Below are 21,683 nucleotides of genomic sequence, written 5' to 3' on the forward strand. Positions count from 1 at the left end.
AGTGGCAATATGTTCATGTTCCCTACCTTGCCAGTAAACTGTGTCCCAATACCTGACTGCATGAATCATTACATATGTTTGAAATTATATTTTCCAGCTTGGTAATAATGGGTCTAGTCTGTGTCCAGCAAAATGATATGCCCAGTTTTAAGTACAATTCCTGAAAATCAGCAAGTGATATTTGAACTCGTAGTCCATCAAGAAAGGATTTTAAAAAAAGATTCAAACAACTGTTGGCAATTATTTCAGTTGAAATGCTTTTTTAAAATGGTTTCCTAACAAGGCCAAACTTAAAGTGTTTTAAATCTCACAAGACCCCTGTGAGGTAAATAAGTATTCAGGCATCTACAATATTACCCATGAATAAAATGAGGCCCTGAAAAGTTAAATGATGAGCCTGTGGTCACACTGAAAGTCAGTGTCAGAGCTAGAAATGGAACTCAATAATTGGGCCAAAAAACATGCGCTTTCACTATTACACAGCAATCAAATAATGTTTGTAAAATCATTGCTCTGATTGAAAAGTCTTTCCATGAATGAGTAGAATGGATTTAATTTAGCTTAACTGAGAGAGATCCCCATCCTCTGCACCTGCAGCCCTCTAAACAGAAGGGCAAATCTGCAGACAGGTGGAGCCTCATGTTCTAGTATCAGTGGCAGTTAGGTAATATGCTAGTAGAGCATTATAAATAATTACACATCTAAAATGTATGAAGATATCTACACTATGCAAAAAGAAAAGGAGTACTTGTGACACCTTAGTGACTAACAAATTAAGGTGCCACAAGTACTCCTTTTCTTTTTGCGAATACAGACTAACACAGCTGCTACTCAAACCTATACTGTGCAGTGGATGATAAAACACTTTTCATATTAATGTCTGGAAAATAGCTATCTGAGATTCAACACAATGGTGTCAAATATATTATTGAGTTAATTCAGTCAAATTTCTTTTACAATAAATGAAGTAACTGAGACTTATTGCGACCTCATACAGGAGGGTTTTTTGCCTTCTGACTAAGCTGGAGATCATTGAATCCTGCAACAATGTTTCAATCACAGTACCGCTACAAAAAGTACTAGAAAACACACATCTGCAGCTGTAGAAGCTACCAGATGCAAATTTTCAAAGAGTTAAATAATAACGCCCAAGCTGCTTTTAACGCCTTTCCACAGCATGGTCCTTGCCATTTGCTGGATGGCATTCTTAAGCCTGCAATGAAGTTACCTCCGGTTTTTCAAATTTTATTTGACTTTGTCGTGCATTCTCCTTCACTATTTAAATATGCACATGAGCTCAAATGCAAACACAGTGCTGTGTGCACCTGGCAGGGAAGGAAAAAAAAAAAAAAAACACACCACCTTTGACAATAAGCAGACATTTCTCTGCATTGCATGCAGTAAACACTTTAGTTGGGATACAGAGACCATTTTTTGAGATTTTATTAAGTGAGAATGCAAAGACCTATATTTCCATATAAACAGTGAGTTCAGGAAAAATACTGTTTACTCTGCTTTTAAAAAAAACCAGAACTCCTATTGTAGATAGTATGAAGCAGCTAGAACAAGAGGAAAAGGAGTACTTGTGGCACCTTAGAGACTAACAAATTTATTTGAGCATAAGCTTTCGTGAGCTACAGCTCACTTCATCGGATGCATTTCAGAGCTGGGCTCAGTCAGCAGCTGCCTCTCTTCGGCTGCCCAGCTCTGAAGTTAGGGTGGCATGGTATGGTATTGCCACCTTTACTTCTGTGCTTCTGCTGGCAGGGAGCTGCCTTCAGAGCTGAGCGCCCGGCCAACAGCCACCGCCCTCTGGCTGCCTAGCTCTGAAAGCAGCCCAGACATAAGGGTGGCAATACCGTGACCCCCCCTAAAATAAGTTTGCAAATCTCTCTCACACACACACACACACACACACACACACACAGCTCCCCTTTTTGAGTCAGGACTCCCAGTTTGAAAAACATTGATCTCCCCTGTGAAAGCTGCGTAGTACAGGGTAAAAGTACAGAAGAGACCAGATTTCACAGTCTGGGACACATATTTCATGGCCGTGAATTTGGCAGGGCCCGATGTATAAGGATCCTCTTAAATGTATTGTATGATCCACTATAACAAAGTTTAAATTGGAGTACTAACACTTAATGCAATCAACTCCTGATTTTTAAAGCCATTTTGAAAACATTTAGTATTTTAAAGACGTTTAATAATTAAGGGCTTAATTCTTCATTCACCACAAGCCACACCGCCTCCGAGTGGTGTCCCATAGAAATCACTCAATTAAATGTGCAGCAAGGTGCTACTCAATGGGCCTGTTCCAAAAACCACTGAAGTCAATATCTTTTATTAGAGCTAAAGTGAGTAAGGATGATAAAAATCAAGCTTAAACCAAACACTTAATAAAATACATGAATCTATACTAAATAACTGATGAAAAACTGCGATAAGAAAGTTACTGATCAAATTAGGATGGCCATAAAACCCCACTGAAAAGCTTTTCTACAAGATTCAAAATTTATGCCAAAATTTGAAAGTTAAAATTAAAATCAGGTAAGGGGAAAAACAACTGGAAACTACTTCCAGTGTTGGAGCTTGGATGTGGTGGTAATTTTAAATACAGGCACATACATTTATGTGCATGATTGTGAGAATGGCAGGGGAAATAGACAAAGAATATTTCTGGAAAGAGGAGTAAACAAAGCTGCCTACAGAGTCATTAAATCAAACCATTTTAGAAGATGTCTTAAATGTAAAAATTCTCTAAAGAATAAAAGCATCAGAAGAAGATTCCATCATGTCGCAGAAGAACTGCGCACTACATTGCTGAATCCCATTTCACTGACATTGCAAGCATTAATCTCTGAGCAAGAAAACAGAACAAGCTTCAGTTCAAGATTTTTTTTCTTCTTTGAAATCTCAGAACTATTGTGAGCTGTTGCATTGTGTATAAAGGGCACTCCTCCCATTCTAGCCCACATTTCTGATTAGCAGGAAAGATAATATAATTCTACCAAAGATTAAATTAAAAACTTTCAATTTTTCATACCTTGAACAGAAACATTATGGGTCTGATCCAAAGCCCACTAAAGTCAATGGAAGTCAGGTCTTATAACTGTAACCAATTTGTCACTGCAACAGTGCTGAGAGTAAGTAGCAGAAACAAAAAGGTCGTTTCAGTCTCTAATATAAACAAACATAAGCAGTAGCTCCCATAAAAAGACTGATTTCTAGCATATGTCTGCCCCTCTCATATTTAATTTAAAGCATTATCTTGGCAGATAGACAGAAGCCAAACCTAAAATATATAATGTTCATTGCTATAAAAGTGTATTTATGTGCCAGCTTACCCTGACCAACATTTCTTCATGGTTTGTCAGGAATTTTGGAAAGGACTAAGTCCTTCCAGTCCTCTCTGCATTAATGTTTGCCAAAAATCAATATTAAAACAATGTTTGCCATATTCCAACATTACTCAAAATGAAAAGCCTCTTGCTTGGTTTTGGGAAAATGAGAAAAACATATGCAAGAGAGCACCTTCTCCCCTCACCCCTCACACACACAGCCTGCAGAAAACAAATACTGGGGGTAACATTAACTTTTAACCTTGGGAGGCTACTTTATGTAAAATAATACGATACCCAAACAGTATTCTGTTCTACCTTTATTTTCCCTTTGGGCAAATAAAGCAAAGTTTAAAAATTGCCATGCTTTGATTATAATATAATAGAGGGACTTCAGCATATGAATATATTAATTCCATCAGGGCGTTTGTGTGGCCCTAAAATTATGAGGCCAAAGCTCTCTTTCACAGATCATCATCAAAAATTAGTTGCATCTAAACAGTATGACATGTAGTTAGTCCAAGAGACTGATGACCTTAGAGAAAAATGTTTGAGTTGTATTTTTTTAAATTATTTCTAACTACTTGGTTACCTAACCTACATTTTTTTCACCCCCTTAACGCTTCAATAATAAATTGCAAGCTGTAGCTTTTACTGAGTTGAATTTGACAGCTGAATCCAGGATGTTCTTGTACAATCCTTCAGAGAGTCTCTTGAATGAGCAAGTGTAAATGTTTGACTTTTTCAAAAGAGTACAAGTCGCATAGGAATTGCAGGCAGAATAAGGACATTCTGCTATATATAACAAATATTGATATTCTCAAAGTTATTTAACAAAATTACTGCAGATCACTCAAACACAGAAATTCTTTAAAGTACTATATTTTACAAAGACCAAAGAAAAACATGGACGTATAGTTCTGTCTCAGTTTGACCTTTTAAAAAAGCTCACTCAGAACGTTGTTCTCATCACAGACCAAATAGAGACCACATTATAAACCACTACATATGGTGCAACACCGGAAACATGTCTTGGTAATATTTTTTCAGGTGAGCTCAGCAGAAAGACTATATTTCCCCTGAATTTTCTAAAAGATGATCCCACTAAATGGAGGCGAAGATCACATGTGACACAGTGAGAAAACATGTTCTGTCAATGTCCATATTTACCCAATCTATGAAAAAGTAGAGCATTTTCCTTCTTAGCGTCATATGTAAAAGGTGTCCTCTCCAAAAATGCAGTATTTTGATTCACAGATTTACACTTTAAAGTAATTTTGCCTTAGTAGTCATTAAAATATGTATTCATATTACACTTGGTCCAAGTAAATGGCTACTAACTTAGCAACCTATAACTGCCCTACAGAGTTTCTGGAAAACCATCTATTTGGACTGTTCAGCTGCTTTTTACATTCCTGGCCCCAATTTTCAACTCCAGGCTACTCAGCAGGATTAAAATTACATTATAGAACTTTTATTCAGATCAATTCCAGTAAACACAAACTGCCTGCATTCAAACATCCAGGAAATCATAAAATTTGGTAATCAGGAATCTTTTCATGACTCTCATTACTAGGTTGGAGGAAGATGTCATGCAATGGTTTTAGAACAACTCCAAAAAAACCTCATTTTCTGGTTTGCTATCAATGGGGTTATATTGATGTGGTCAGTAAACACGTTTGGCTTTTATTTTTTGCCTTACAAAGAAAGGATACATTCAATATACACATCAGCAACAAGATTATTGCACTCCATGAGCAACCTAAATTAGTAGGCCTTCATCGTGGTGCCTTTACCTACCCAATGTGTTCTAAAGTCTACCCCAGGTAGGATATCTTATTGATTGAAGGTAACCTATAGAAATGTAGTTAAAAAGTGAGATAGTTGTAGGATACCAAATTGTAGGGCATTCAGTACACAACTGACATCAAATGTATACTTTTTTAAAATTGATGAAGGCCAATGAAATCAAGCCAGTTGCCATGACATCACAACTATCAGTTGTTGTCCTGGAATATAGAACCAACTCACACAAAGAAGGAGCATAGGTGTGCTTGCACTGCATATATTCTCTCACAACAGTTAAAATGAGAACCAATCAGTGTTGAAGGCCTTCACAGGCTTGAATAAACCATCCAATTGTGAACCTTTTGCTGTTCTCACATCACTAGATTTATATTGATTGGGGGTATAATGAGACTGTCTTTTAGCATTCTGTCTCATGTTGTTTAGCTATGCAGAATCTGATTCATAGTGTGCTTTTACAGATAGCTTGATTGTGGTGAGCATGTTGTCTGGCAATGTTAGTACTAATTTTTTATTTTTTTTTAAACCTCATTTCCCTTTTAGTAAGTGCATAGATAATTCTTTGAATACATGGTGGGAAACAGGAAACCCGTTGCCTGCTGTCACACAACAAACAAGTGATAGTATAGTAACCTTTATACCTCCAAACTCATAAGGTGAAAGCTGGTGGAAAAATCAGCCTGTGTTGTTCTATCCCTCCTCATCTTCAGCCACAAGCCAACCATAATACTTAGGCATGACAATTGGATTGTGTAAAATCATGTTTTCACTTAGTAGTGAATTTTGTAAGCTATGCTGAAAAAAATAAAAGAGGGAATTTTGGAGCTTTACAAATTCAAAAGAAAATGAAATGTTATTGAAAACGACATGGAACAAAATTAGTGACAATTTCCATTTAAATTTAACAGGAACTTGTTTGCCTGCCTCAGCCAGGCCCAATTTTAAAATTTTAAGTTGATTATGGGTATAAATTCCTTAAAAGCCAAGCTTCCAATCATTGGGTCTAATGTGTAACAGGACTAAAATCACTTAACTTTAAAAAAATTCTCTCCATATAAATGGTTGGCAAAGAAATATTCAGGGAGGAAGCACCCATATTGTCACTTTGAAGGGCACTAATAGAGAAAATCAAAACTGCAGAATAATATGCACTGAACAGAAGAAATTTTCTCTTGTTTAAGCTGGGGGTTTTTTGGTTGGATTTTCTTGTTAGAAGCCCTATTCCTATAATTGGATCTATGCCAGCAAAATTTAACTCCCCTCTGGATTCCATGGAGCCACACTGATATTGTTAACTTCCCTAGGGCTTGTAGGATTATTTTGCTAGCTATTATATCCTACTAATCCAGCCAGCAGTATCAATTAATATGTTTCTTTTTCTGAAATTAATTAATTTTATTCTTATATTTATCAGTATTCATTCCTTAGAATTTAGGATGTGTTGAGGCATGTTTCCCCTAATAAGAAGTTTTGTTGAAATGCAAGAAGCCTACTGGCCTGTAGGATCCAGTAAGATCTGCTATATAGCAAAAAATATAATCAGTTATGAATGTGTCAGCATAAAAGCTGGCAACCTTTGGCACAGATAAGAATGGTCCCTGAATTTAGGGGAACTAAAGGGAGGAGCTATCCACACCTCATCAGAGGTTTATCTTGCACCTACAACCGGTTGGTAACTGCAGAGTACACCACAACTTAGAGGTCACCAAGAAAGCCTAGGTTGGCAGTTTGGGAGTGAGTAAGAGAGCTCTTCTAGCTCCTGAAGCTTTGGTTTCTGGGAATGCTTTTTCCAGTTTTCCTATATTCTATAGACTATCTTCTATCATGCTATCTGCTCAGCTTGTGCAGTATAGTATAACTGATCAACATTCCCAACCTTGGAGAAGCCAGAACCATTGCGTAATCGGGCATGCCAGGAGTGAGGCTGGTCCTTCATCTCCTATTACCGGGTCCTCAAGGAAGGGTGTGAGTATGTTAGGTTAAGGTACTTATAATAGAAATGTTACCACTAGGAGTTTTGGAATTCTTTTACTGTTTTGCCATTATAAGTTTCACAGCATTTATTATTCTTATGTTAATTTCAATAAAGTTTTTATCAATTTGGTATTGTCCTCAGTGTACATGTTCTTGCCAAGCACCCTGAAAGTCCTCTCCCGATATAGAACTCTGAGTTCTTGAACTCTGTAGTCTGAATTGGATAAGAACCTATAAATCATCTGGTCAGACGCGATCAGTGGCAAGCCATAAAAACCACCCCATCAAATTCAGGTCTACAGGCTGCATATGGGTACAAGGTTCTGCCTTCATGGATCCGATTACAAGATCAGGGCCTAACTGTGTACAACTTACATTTGAGGAATAGTATCAGGGGAGCACAGAGTGAATCTGAAAACTGCTGCATGTGTGTGTCTGGCTGCAGCTCAGAGCTTTCTGTCCTGCTGGACTATCAAAGCTATTGCGACACCCTGATACTCCAGTATTCACTGTCATGTAATTAGGATACATCTTATTTAAAGTATGCCTTTTGAGCTGTCATTCTAAAAGTGTTGATCTGCTAGACAGTAATATCTAATTGGATTGTATGTGCTATCGTCATGTATGAAGTTTGGCTATTTATGTGTTGCTGAAATATGTCCTGAAGTTGAAAACACCCACAAGCAGCTTTCAGGTACGACAGTAAAAAGGCCAAATAATGTTAATGGCTTATTGAGGAAATGCACACAAGCACAAGGCTTACCCCAGGAACTGCATACATTAGAAACCTCTCAGAGGTAGCACTATATAATGTGAACTATTTGACCAGGTCACAGCAAAAGAGCTTTCCAGCAAGTGGGGAGAAGATATAAAGAGGAGGAAAATGACAGTATGGGGGGTCCTCACTCCTCCTACAACACCACACCTGGGAACACCTGAGAAACAAAGACTGAACTGTGGAAAATGATGATCCCAGGCTTGAAAGATTTTTAGCCTGCGAATAAAAACCTGGGAAAGCCAAGGAAACTTGTGCCTTAAGAATCTGCCAACCTGTTTATCACTCAGGGTGAGAATTTGCTAATTTACCTCTTACCTATCTAGTGTGTTAAGCTCAGTTTGTGGTTTTTATTTACTAAGGTAATTGTGCTGTGCACATCTCTCTCCTGAGGGAGAGGATGAAATTTTATGAGCTTGTGCTGTGCAGATCTTTCTATACAGTGCAAGACAGCATTATTTTGGGTTTATCTCCCAAAAAGAGTGTGCACATAGTGCTGGGTGAGTCCTCTCAGACAGAGCCGACTTTAGTCTGTGTCTGCATCTCGGTGTGACTCTACCTATGTGTGTTTGCTGCAAGAAGCCAGAGAGCCTAATGCAGTAAAACAGGGAGAGGGAATCCAGGCTGATGGAGCAGGAGAGGCTCAGTGAAACCCCAGTACATCAGGTGGCATCCCAGATAGGGGGAGTCCAACTTGGCACAGCTATATATTGTACTGCAATTGTCGTTTTAAAAAAAAATGGTAGCCACCTGTATAACAGTGCCCAATTCATATCAATGAAGATTTAAAAACATTTCCAGATTTATTGAATACTGTTTTCAAATATCCTTACTTAAAACACCCTGAACATGGAAAGTGCTATATAAAAGTAATGCAGTTTTTCTGTAGCAACCTGTGGGATCTTGAGGGGAGCATGCCACAGAGTAGCTGCTCCATGGCTTTTTCTTACCATCAGTCCCACAGAGCTTCACCCATCCAGCTAAGCTTCTCCAAAGCTTGAGGAGATTGTGCCATGCAGCCACTGCTCCTTCCCTTCTGCAATTTTTAGGCCCTTTTACGAGTTCCTTTCCTTATCCTCTTCTACACTTGCAGAATAGAGAGAAGCTAATTACCCACTAACCTACAGCACAGATCTACAATACAACTGGAACAGTTCGAAAGCAGCATGAGGCTGGGGCCCAAAAAAGCCTTACCACCATGTTAGACTTTAACAATGTTTGAAAAAGTTTTCAAACACTAGCAAATACAGGACCTAAGCCTAGGTATCTCAAACCCAATGATCAGGCCACAAAGCTGCTCCTTAATACAATTTTTTAATCTCTGCCATTGCAATATGTTCAGCTTTTAAAGGGGCAAAGTCAGGCTAAAATTTTATAAAAATAATAATCATAATCATAATAAACAGTTTAACTCTATCACTAACTTACGTTGTTGCTGTTGTTTTTAAAAAGGCTGCAGTGTTTATAATCAGGTTTTCACCTTTGTTTACTTTTTTCATATTCCTCAGCACGGATGGCAATCAGTTTCATTCTTAGGGTCTCATAAATTAGCAGGATTTAAGTGTTATTCCTTATTCCCTTAAAAGGAAATGGTTTCCCTTAAAATACGTTTAAAAAAACGCCACAGAAACATTTATATTGACGTTAGGCTTTGTAAAAACTCCTACTTGGGGTCAAAATCATCCCTCGAAGTTAACAACAAATTATTTAATATAGTAATTAAGAGCCTAATTCTGCAAATGTTTTCTACTTGGTGTAATACCACTGTGGGATTACTCATGGTAGCAAACACTACACGTGATAGTAAGTGTCTGCAGAATTGGCCCCATAGACCTCACCTCCCACATCAGTCTGCAGTCTGTGTTTTCATCCAGTTCTTGAGGCACTCGCTTCTCTCCTGCAAATGGGCCAAATTTTTCACCCTAAATGATGATTACACAAAGAATGCATGAGTTATCAAACTACAATCTTTTGTATGACCTTTAGCTTCAGAAGAAAAAGACAATTTTGTTCTATCAGCCTCCCATCCTCCTAATGACAGGTTTCATAGTAGCAACCGTGTTAGTCTGTATTCGCAAAAAGAAAAGGAGTACTTGTGGCACCTTAGAGACTAACAAATTTATTAGAGCATTATTATTATTATGCTCTAATAAATTTGTTAGTCTCTAAGGTGCCACAAGTACTCCTTTTCTTTTTCCATCCTCCTAAGGAGCACACATTAAACAGGGTTCCAACTGAGAACTGGATGGCTAAAACTTAAGTTCATACACCACTTTCGAAGGCGTCTATCATGTAGAACAGGCACTATTATACAATGAGCCAATATGTTTGGGTTTCTTCTTTTCATATTTTGTGACACTTATTTTAAAACAATTTTCCCTACCACATATATCCTCCATTTGGCAAATAATATTCAGCAAAGAGGCCGAAATTCATGACACATTTGTTTAATAAAGAACTACAAAACGTCTACACCAATATTATCTCTGCATATGGTTATATGAAAGTATTTTGCAACAGGCATCCTTATAAAGGGTAAAGCATTTGGCAGCTATAGAGTTTACACTAGATTTATTTGCATGATTACAGCACTGCTTTTTGACGTATCAAATCAAAATGCTCAAAATTGATATTTTTGAACATACAGAAAAATCTGTTTAAGTAGCACTGAGCATGTACATGTCTATAAATTAATTCAAGCCTATGTAAACAAAATAAAAAATGTAAAATATTATCTGTTATTCACAACACATACCATGAAAGTTTGAATTGATATGTTCCCCCAACAATTTTGTCCCAAACATACCACATTAGCAGCATGGTCAACCATTTAACTAGGACTTTATTCCCATAATAGTGTTGTCTTCAGTTTGCAGCAACAGAACTTTTATGTTGTTGAGCTCCAAAATACTTTTTTGTTGTAGGCATTATCCTAACCGAAATGCTTTACGTTCCTTGTTCTGTGGCATAGTTTTCTGTTGTTCAATTAAAAAAAATGTTTTTATGTATTACGTGTTCACATTTTTAAATATACGTTCTTGTCTACCATGTGCCTTTCCTGCCTCCCTACACTCAAGCAGATTTGGTGGCTTTTCAGCATCCATGCTCTGTAACTTTCTCAGACTAATTCACAGAAGGCCAACTGGGAGAAAAACAAGGAAATTTCAGGAACAAGGTTTGTTCGAAACAGCAGAAAAATACAGGTGATATACGGTCACCTGTATAAAATGGTAGGATCACTAGGAGAGAGATTAAAAAGATATCATGAAAAGTCCTTAAGATTTGTAATTCATGGTAGAAACTCCTCAGTTTATCTGATACAGGTCACATTTCCACATTGCATAATACCCAGTCCCTCAAAATTCTTTGAGGTAGTCACAGAATCATGGAACTGGAAGGGACCTCAAGAGGTCATCTAGTCCAGTCCCTTGCCCTCAAGGCAGGACTAAGTATTATCTAGACCATCCCTGACAGGTGTTTGTCCAACCTGCTCTTAAAAATCCCCAATGAGGGAGATTCCACAACCTCCCTAGGCAATTTATTCCAGTGCTGAACCACTCTGACAGTTAGGAAGTTTTTCTCCTAATGTCCAGCCTAAACCGCTTTTGCAGCTCCCGTCCTGTCCTCAGAGGTTAAGAAAAAAAGTATAGTATTCCTGTCTTGTACAGGCTAACTGAAATAGCTATTCACTGCTGAAGCATAATAAAGTAATACAAGTTAACTGTGTCCAAAGACTGGATTTATAAATTGAGAACAGTTTAAGTGTAAAAAGATACACATGTGAATTGACATATACCAAAAAATTCTGCTGTAACAGAAGGCATCAAGACCCCAATCCTACAAAGTTTTATGCAGCTGCTTAACTTTACTCAAGTAGTTCTAGCTAAACTGATATAAAATAGGTTTAAACAGACATGGGAACGTCCACACACAAAATTCCACTGGTCTAACTAAAAGTGTGCTGTTAAACCAGTGCAACTTCTACGGGGAATTTTTGTTTTGTTTTGTTTTTTAAAAAAAAAAAAAAAAACCACAAGATCAAGGCCCAAGTTTGTAAGGAATGGCTGTTTGTGGTTCCTTCTCCCCCATCTTTCCAAGAGACAACACCAACCTGCTCTTCAGCATTCAAGAGCTCCTGCTAGGGACACAGAGCATTCCCCTTGTCTCCTTCCTCTGCAAGATGGACATACTCCTCCCCAACACCAAGATCTTCAGTCCCTTTTTGCACTCGGCCATAGAAGGGAGAGTAGATAGGTGCCACCCAAGTTGGAAAGGATATCAACTCTTCCTTCCCACCAAGACATAAGAGATAATGCCACGGGGCTCTTCATTACTTCATCCCACAGAGCTAGGAGAGGGAGAGTAATGGACAAAGATCAAACCTCTAGGAGGGAAGAGTGAGCATTTATGGCAGCAATTTTGGGGAAGCATAATCAGCAGCACAGGCTGAGTCTAGAGGCTAGGTTAGGTGCACATAAATAAAAATGAGAGAGGAAGGACATTCAGAAGCTAGAAATGGGGCGATTACGGCAGTCCAGTAGCTGCAACGGATTCCATGAAAAAGGCTCTGTGTTGCTCTTCTCAGCCAAATCATTATTATAATAAATTAGCTGTCTTTATCCTCCTAAAACAATGAATGAGGGCGTCTGCTTTTAATCAGAATCATCCAGTCCCTTACTTTTCAGCACTGAATCCCCAGCTTATATCATATTGTGCATTGTCCTTCTCTAAAGGTTTGACTGAAAACTATATTTTATTTTTAGTATTTAATTCTCATTTTTCATTTCCTTTCTCAATGTGAGTTTTAATATTCCACCATCTTTTAACATTAGTCATATACTAAAGCAGTAAGGTTAGCAATGCTTAGAGGCCATTAGTCAGTCAGTAAATAGAAATGGATTACAAATACTAGACTGTCTCTCTCTATCGCTGCATCCCTAATACAATGTTTACTCTTGGAACTGGATAAAACAACTGCAGAAATCTAAGGCACAGTAGAAATCTAAGGCACAGTTCTAACTGGGATAAAAACATATCACAACCCAATTAAATATCTAAGTATTCTATGTATGAGTGCACTTTAAATGGGACCTGTCTGTCAAGGTAACCTTAACAGCTAAGAAGTAACTTTTATAATTTAGTTCCTGTAAGCAAAAAACATATGCCAGATTCTCCTTTACACACAAGATAGCACTACAGTTCTAGAAAACATACTGTTAAACCTTAATATCAGCAAGCACATTACTACACACACTTAGGCCTTGTCATCACTCGGAAAAATAGTGTGGTATTTTTAACACATGCTAGAAAACATGTTAAAATTCTAGTGTAGACAAGGCAGCTGTGGCTTTAACATGTGTTTCTTGAACGAGGTAAGGGTTTACTTTACAAATCAAATCATGTTAAAACTATAACTGCTTTGTTCACACTCGTTCATATGTGTTTGCTAACACACATTAAAAATACACTCCCCCCCCCGGTGTAGACATATGGATTATTTTATGTTCTTATGTTCTTATTTTGGTTACTGTTGATAAACACTTGTATAGCTCCATAATTTTGGAGGGTCCTGAACAGAGATCTTTAAACGGTCACTAATCAAAAGAATTTATAACATAAGGATGGGATTGTAACTTTACAATCAGCCCACAAGTAAAGGGAAGTGTTTAATAATAGCACCTACCTCTTACATTGCATAGCTGCACTGCCCTGGGAGCAGGCCAGGGTGTAAACTGTGACTGTCACAATTAATTCCCTGGTTTCACTCTTCATCCAGAGGCAAAATAGTCTGTGACTGCCCTTCTCCATCAGCAGATTATTTCTCCTTTTATGCTGGCTTACTTCCACTGGCCAGAGAATTGTGAGGGAAGGAGAATCACAGTTCTGCCTACCTCCCCAATTCCACCCCACCCCTCATGGCCCCATCCACCACCCAGTCCTGCAGTGCCGGATCACATCCCGCTGCCCCAGCCTCCCCATCTCTGTAAGTGGGGATGAGGGTAGCCCATGCAGGGCAAGAGACAAAACACATAATACTAAGATAACAGACAAAGGAAAGGTCCTGGAAAAGGACAGATGAGGGTTAAGAATATGGGAGAACGAAAGAGATTACACAGCAGGCAATGTAAATTCTTATATTTTAAAATAAAAGCTGCAAGAGGAATGGACAGCAGTGGAAGAGAAATCAGCAGTGGAAAGTAAGGCAAATGGGAGTGCAGAAGAGATTTCAGAGAGGAGAGTGAGGACACTTGATGCACAGGGAGGAGAAGGTCATTGCAGACAGCTGTGTGGAAAGAAAGCACAATGAGAGCAGGACGAGACAGAGCAGCAAAACAAGAAGCCTGGAGCCCAAGGGAATGATGGAGATGAAGATTAGATGTACACACAGGCAGAACCTAAAAGTAACCGTGTAAATCAGGGGTCTCAAACTCAGTTTGCCTAAGGGCCAGGGCCAGTCCTCAAATCCTCCCAGCGGGCCAATAATGTCACTGAAGATGGTGTTCAGAAAAGAAAACGTTTATATTGTTTTTTTTATTTTGAATTTCTTAGAAATAGTAAAACTGTCATGCAACTTTATACAATTCTTCGCCTGCCAGACACCTGGCAATGCTTCAGTTCTGTCAGTTTGTTGATGTTTGGCCTCCTTGATTGAGCAGTTGAAACCTTCAGGATTGCAGCAAGGTGCGCCTCAGATAGTTGTGTTCAGTATTTTTGGACTTGTTTATATTTATTGTGGAAAAAAAGTGATGCTGCCTACATGGCTGACTCTGCCCAGCAACTAATGATGATATCTCCATCCCTCTCCCCCAGCCAATGGGAATTACAGGGGGCAGCGCCTACAGCGGACATTGCCGGTAGTGTGTCTGCCTGCTTCTCTCCTCCACAGGCCGCAGTGGGGAGGTTTTCGGGCCGCAGATGGCCCGCGGGCTGGGAGTTTGAGACCCCTGGTGTAAATGCTGGCATTCTGAGGCTCCATATTCCCCGTGCCTCACTTATCTCCATAACAAATGTCCTCAGCATGCCATTCTTGGCTCTGAAACTCAAACTGGATTCTCTCCCTCTTGCACCTCACCAGTCAGGGAAGTTCTGCAGGTCAAATTAGGTGTACAGCTACACCCATGCAGACTTCATTGTTTTCAGATTATGCCCTCAATGACACCCTAGCAAACCTACATAAGTCTAAGGGTGCAGTGTTACACAGGGCATAATCTGAGGGCAATGGGCATAATTTGCCACATCATGTGCTTAGATGGAGCAGAGGGAGGAGGCCTGGGAGTCAGTTGGGGTTTCCTGATGTAGGGCAACCCATTCTTATAGCAAGTTAGCTTCAGTGCAGGGACTGTACGCCAGTGGCGGCTCATGTGTAACAGAGCTCATCTTTCCTCTTATGGGGAGTGGCTGGCACAAAAGGCAGTAAAGATACTTCAGGCAACTTTATGCCAGTGAAGTTCCCTTTTGTAGGAGAATTCTCCACTGGGCCTTTTCCAGCCACTTACATAGCACAAGATAGCCTTAGCAGCATCCAGAATCCAGCCCAAGGAGGCTGCATGGCTGAAGGTGAGGACATAATTTTATCTGCAGAACCTTAATTATTGATGGCAATTGACAATAAGGAAAGTTTGACTATCATGACCGGGTTTGTTTTGTGAGGATGACAGTGAGAAAACAATCAGCTTCTCATCCTCCCTTTGAAAGTTTGCAAGTACCTATCTCAGGTACTTCTGTGGCCCCCCATTATCACCGTATCTGATCGCCTCACAATCTTTAATATAATTATCCGCATAGGGGTGTGTGGGAGGTAAGATTAGACAAACCCTCAGTTTCCCATGCTACAAATGTTTTGCCATAATACCTATACCAGCAACACCCCCTTGTGGAGGCATTAGCCACAGAAGGAATTCCGCCAACATGGCTAAACCACCTCCCTGAATGACATTAACTAAACTGACAGAAGAACTCATTCTGTTGGCATAATGTTGTACACACTGAGGATTTTGCAGCACAGCTATGTCAGCATTGAGCCCTGTCATAAATATCAAGAGAAGGCTAACCATCTTTGAATCCCTCCTGGCCAGAGGAAAAAACCCTTTCACCTGTAAAGGGTTAAGAAGCTAAAGATAACCTTGCTGGCACTTGACCAAAATGGCCAATGAGGAGACAAGATACTTTCAAAGCTGGGTGGGGGACCAAAGGGTTCTCTCTGTCTGTGTATGTCTTTTGCTGGGACCAGAGCAGGAATGCAGGTCAGAACTCCTATAAAAAAAAAAAAAATCAGTGAGCAATGTAGTTAGATATGCATTAGATTCTGTTTTGTTTAAATGGCTGATAAAATAAGTTGTGCTGAACGGAATGTATATTCCTGTTTTGTGTCTTTTTGTAACTTAAGGTTTTGCCTAGAAGGATTCTCTATGTTTTGAATCCGATTACCCCGTAAGGTATTTACCATCCTGATTTTACAGAGGTGATTCTTTTACTTTTTCTTCAATTAAAATTCTTCTTTTAAGAACCTGATTGCCTTTTCATTGTTCTTAAGATCCAAGGGTTTGGGTCTGTGTTCACCTATGCAATTTGGTGAGGATTTTTATCAAGCCTTTCCCAGGAAAGGGGGTGTAGGGCTTGGCAGGATTTTGGGGGGGAAAGACATTTCTAAGCAGGCTCTTTCCCTGTGATATTTGTTAAACGCTTGGTGGTGGCAGCAATAAAGTCCAGGGACAAAAGGTAAAATAGTTTGTACCTTGGGGAAGTTTTAACCTAAGCTGGTAAAAATAAGCTTAGGGGGTTTTCATGCAGGTCCCCACATCTGTACCCTAGAGTTCAGAGTGGGGAAGGACCTTGACAAGCCCTTTTTGTGTTTATCCTCAATTTACACACCCTCACAAGGAACATACAGAAGGCAGCATCTTGGTGCACATGATATTCTATGCAGTGAGGAGAAAGATAGGTTCTTGAAAAATAGAGATGTGTTGGAAAGACATGGGCTCAAATAAGCAGAGGGAAAAAAACATAATATATGGCATGTAATTTCAATATGAACACTGAAGAATTATCTTTGAAACTGGACAGGCAGACAATTCTGAAAACGCAAAGCTTCAAGTATCTGAGTTTTAGAGAAAATGGGGAAGTGGAAGATGAAATTAGAGCTAGGATAATAAACGTGTTGCCCAAATGGAGAAAGCTATGTGGTATAGTAAGATACCAGCAAGATTAAAAAGGTAAAATCTACAAAAGAATGGTCTGTCCACTTTTAATATATGGCCCTGAGTGTTGAGCAACAAAGAAGAAACATGAGCAAATGATCTGTTCCACAAAAAGGCAAATATTGAAATAGATGAATGGTGTATGAATGAAAGGTTATGTGAAGAAGTGTATGTAGAGCGAGATATGCTCAAATTAATACCATAAATGCAAAAATGAGAGAATGCAGGCTCAGTTGGTCGTTTTAAGCACAGTCCTGACAACGATGTGTTAAGAGTCCAAAAGACCAAGACTGAAGGAAAAAAAAAAAAAAAATCAATCAGAAAGGCCAACCCAAGAAGAAGTGGTAGGATGTCATAAAGGAGGATGTGGTGTTATAGAGGATACAGCACTGAACAGAGCACTTGTGCAGGGAATGAGGGGGGCAATACTCGTAGATTTGATGGGATTAATGCAAGGGAGAGAAGAGCTATGACAGCGCTACAGGGTAAAGTTTTTTGTTTTTTTTTTTAAACTCAGCTGACATATGCGAACAAAACTTTGTAGTGCAGACTAAGGACAGGTCTACACTACAGTCCAAAAATCAATACAACTTATATTGCTCAGGGAACCCTCCCACGCCTCCCTTGCTGTCCCCACTGGCACTATGTCAGCAGGAGATACTCTCTCACCAGCATAACTTCTGCTTCTTCCTGAAGTGGAGTAATTATGCAGACGGGAAAGTGCTCTCCCATTGGCATAGCACGTCTTCACCACACACATTACAGCAGCGCAGCTGTACTAATGTAATATAGACTTGACCCGGGACAAGTTAGCTCCACTATTTTACATTTATACAAATCCTTTCATCCCAAAGGATCCCCAGGCACCTTACAAAGTACTACAGGAATCAACCATCAAAACGCAGACATCGCTGGGGTGGAATGCAGCAATAGTATAGAGCTCTCCCAGCGCTATAAAAAAAACCCACCTCCACAAGGGGAGTCACTCCCAGCACTGGTGCACTGTCTACACTGCCACTTTACAGCGCTGAAACTTGCAGCGCTCATGGGGATGTTTTTTCACACCCCTGAGCGAGAAAGTTGCAGTGTTGTAAAGTGGCAGTGTAGACAAGGCCTTTATTGAAACACTACATTGGCGCAGCTGCAGCGTTGTAAGTGAAGACCTGCCCAGAGACCTGAATTTTAAAGTGATTTTTTAAAAAACTTGCAGGTATTTTTAAACGTAAAAATAATTTTGTCAGACTTGGAGAGGAAACAGAAGTTGTAGGCAGCTAGCCAATATGTTCTGCAACACAAAGGTCCCAGAGGTAAGTAGCCTTTGAGGACTATAAGTATCTTTTCTTCAGATATACACACACACACACACACACACACACACATTTACCAGTTCTAGCAAACAAATATTCCATTATATGCCAATATATATTAACTAATACCAGATTCTTACACTTCATTTCCTCTCAAGTTAATAAAAAATAATGAATGAAACTATACACTAACATCTATCATAACAGTTACTAAAAGGAGACAAACTGCCATATCACTAAAATGGCAGAAAATACAGTAGGGATCAACTTTAAAGAAAATCAGGCAGCAACAATTGATCTTGTTCCATTTCCAGCAAAGCACTGAGAAACCAACGTTGCCAATGCTCATGACTGTATCAAGAGTTTTGTGATTTGGGTGTTTGAGTTAAAGTCTAGATGATAGAGAGAAGAGATTACATGAGAATCTCAACTTTCATTTAAAAAAAAATAAAATAAAATACAGTTTCTAGCCCTTGTGGTAACAAAGAAAAGCTTGAAAACATGACTTGAGTGCAACCTAAGGGCTCACATCCAAAGGCAAATCAAAAAGGATGCAAAATGGATTATTTTTTTTTAAAAATCACTCGATTTTTGAGGGGGTCTGCCTCATTATTTTTGAGCAGTTGGGGTTAGCAATAATAATAACATAAGGACATCTGAAAGGAGCACTTTAACCAGAGGAAAGAAAGATGAATTTAAGTTGTCAGACAACACAGAGTACACTGCAGAATTTGCTACTCAGAAATATATGTCTAATTTCACGTTCAGCACCTCCTCCCAAAAATTGTTAATGGAATTACTTTGGTAGCCATTACAATACATGGCTATAATATAGTGTTAGTATTGTTCCCCCTCTGCTGAGGTAGGCCTCCCAGTGACATGGAGTCTGGTTACAATTTATTTTATTTATGCATGTACACCAGTCCTGGAACAGAGGTGGTCACAAACAGCATGCAGGCAAATTCCTTCTTTCAGGAATCTCAGCCATACCCCAATGCTTGGTTCCCAGGAAGTAACACTGGCCTCCATACACCAAGGAAGAGAGCAAGGCCTGCTGCTCACACAGATACCTCTACTCAGAGCATTGCATAACAAAACTAACAGTAATATTTAGCATGCCTTCCTAACATTGAACACTTGCCACCAAACTAAGAAAAAGTACTTGGAAGACTGCGTGTAAAATCACCACCTGATGACTTCTGCCTAAACAGTATGTAGGAGCTCTAGCACTAAGTGTAGGCAAGTTCTACTTTCCTTTTTCACCAGTTTCACACCCATGAAATTTATACTTAAGAAAGAGGGCAATCGGGCCCAAAATTGTAATAACTATTGAAATAGGTAATAATTTTGATGAATTTCACTGTATTAGGTGCGTTAGGTAAATTGCACACACCACAAGATAGCCCAAACAGCACCTCTCTCAAACCAATAAGATCCAAAAATTTGTTAGTCTCTAAGGTGCCACAAGTACTCCTTTTCTTTTTGCGGATACAGACTAACACGGCTGCTACTCTGAAAAATGGGACAGACACACAAAACAAAAGATCCAAGAAAAACAAAAGGTAGAAGCTTAAATTGATGTGGGATTGATCATTTTAGTTCCGTACCATTTCAATTATGTAAATATAATGGGGGACACTGAATATTTCTGGATAATTGAAATTGTGGATAATCAAGAGAATTTTCAATTTAATTAACAGATGTCAGGGGATGTGACCTGTTTTGAATAAGAAGGATTTGTACTTAATTGAGGTTTCAGCTGTATCACATCTTTCACAGCCACAGTTTCATTATTCTACAAAGCAAATTAAATCATTTATTCTGTTAAAAATAAGAGAACTAAAGGAGTTTGGTGGGGAGGGAAGTATATTTAGATTGAAAATGAGATGGGAATGGAGAAATAAGTCAGGACAGGTTTTTTTGCCTGGGTTTTAAAAAACAAAAACGTAACACCAAACCAAAATAAAAACCTCTTACTAACCCCTTCCTATGCACACGATTAACCCACTCTTTGCTTGTGCATGTACAGGTGCGGGGAGCTGGGCTAACCATTTTATGCTACTCCCCAAAGAAACAAAGCTCCCTAGGGGACGGCGTCTTTTCGTTGTTGTTTTTGATCACGGTTTCAGTCCTTGCGTGCCAACAACGGATTCTGTGAAACGCCCCAGAACATGCTTCAGTTTAACGCTGGGTTTTTTTCCATCTCAGCAAGACGCTGCCCGCTGCAAAGCAGACGAGGGGGAGTGAGCTCTGGCAAAGGGGGAGTCAGGAATTAAGTTGGAACTCGAAATCCCTGCAGGCAGCGAGAGGAGAAGGCGCTGCAGTGAACTCCTGTACTACGTGGCAGGCTCTCTCTTCATTTTGGAAACTAAGCGGGGGGCGGAGTAGCTTGCAAGCTACACAGCTGCCCTAGCTGCTTCTGCAATACACCCACCAGGCAGCGCACAGCCCCCTCGTCTCCCCGTCATGCCGACCCCATGGGTGCCGAGGAGCAGCAGCGAGATCACCCACCTTTTTCACTCTCCGGGCCGTATAGAGCCCCATCCCGTCCTGAACTTTAGACGACTTCAGGGCAAACCTGTCCGGCACGTACATGCCCAGCATTTTGCACTGACTCGGGCCGCCTGCTAACGGGGAGAAGGGACTTTCATTGCAAAAGGCAGGAGCTGGGAGAGGGGGCAGGGACGGAGGGGCCGGTAGCAGGATTACCCCGGCTAGCTCCTCAAGAAGAGGAGAAGGGAGGGGTGGGGCGGAGTCAGCGGCGGCTTCAGCAGCTGGATGGGAGAGCCCGGGCTCCAATTGGCTGAAAGTTGGTCGGGGGAGCGCGCGGCGGAGAGAAGGGGCCGCTCCTTAGGGCAGGGCGGGGCAGCGCGGCGCCAGCCTTTTTTTTTTTTTTTTTTTAGCCACCCCCAAATTGCACGCGCCGGGGCTCAGTCCCAGAGTGGCCGAAGCCACGAGATCGGGCTCCGGATCTTCAGTGATGTTCTGATCCAGCGCCGCTTGTTTCAGCTCGCTAGAGGCAGGCCGGCCAACGCTTTGGGACCCGGACCTCGGGCGGTCCTCAAAGAACCGGGAGAGGGAACTTAGGCTGCTCCTGACCCAGTTTAGCACAATAAGTAAGAGCCATAACTTTCAGAGTAGCAGCCGTGTTAGTCTGTATTTGCAGAAAGGAAAGGAGGACTTGTGGCACCTTAGAGACTTAAATTTATTTGAGCCTAAGCTTTCGTGAGCTACAGCTCACTTCATGGGATGCATTCAGAGGAAATGCATCCGCTGAAGTGAG

At 40.1% G+C, this 21,683-nt stretch overlaps 1 protein-coding gene across 6 annotated transcripts in view; it reads right to left on the reverse strand.

Moving 5' to 3' along the window:
• The window catches only part of PRDM5 (PR/SET domain 5), a 148,760-nt gene extending 127,544 nt beyond the window's left edge, over positions 1-21,216 (reverse strand). For 4 of the 6 annotated variants that reach the window (XM_043513338.1, XM_043513336.1, XM_038401067.2 and 1 more), the window contains exons 1-2: positions 20,912-21,097; positions 9,735-9,818 (exon numbers count right to left, since the gene is read on the reverse strand). In XM_043513338.1, coding sequence (XP_043369273.1) covers positions 9,735-9,818; positions 20,912-21,004 — 177 coding nt within the window. In that variant the 5' untranslated portion in view covers positions 21,005-21,097. The other 2 variants (XM_043513335.1, XM_043513337.1) reach the window with 2 other exon arrangements.
• Between the last annotated feature and the right edge of the window lie 467 nt (positions 21,217-21,683).

Source organism: Dermochelys coriacea, chromosome 4, assembly GCF_009764565.3.
Source record: "Dermochelys coriacea isolate rDerCor1 chromosome 4, rDerCor1.pri.v4, whole genome shotgun sequence".
Taxonomy (NCBI): domain Eukaryota; kingdom Metazoa; phylum Chordata; order Testudines; family Dermochelyidae; genus Dermochelys; species Dermochelys coriacea.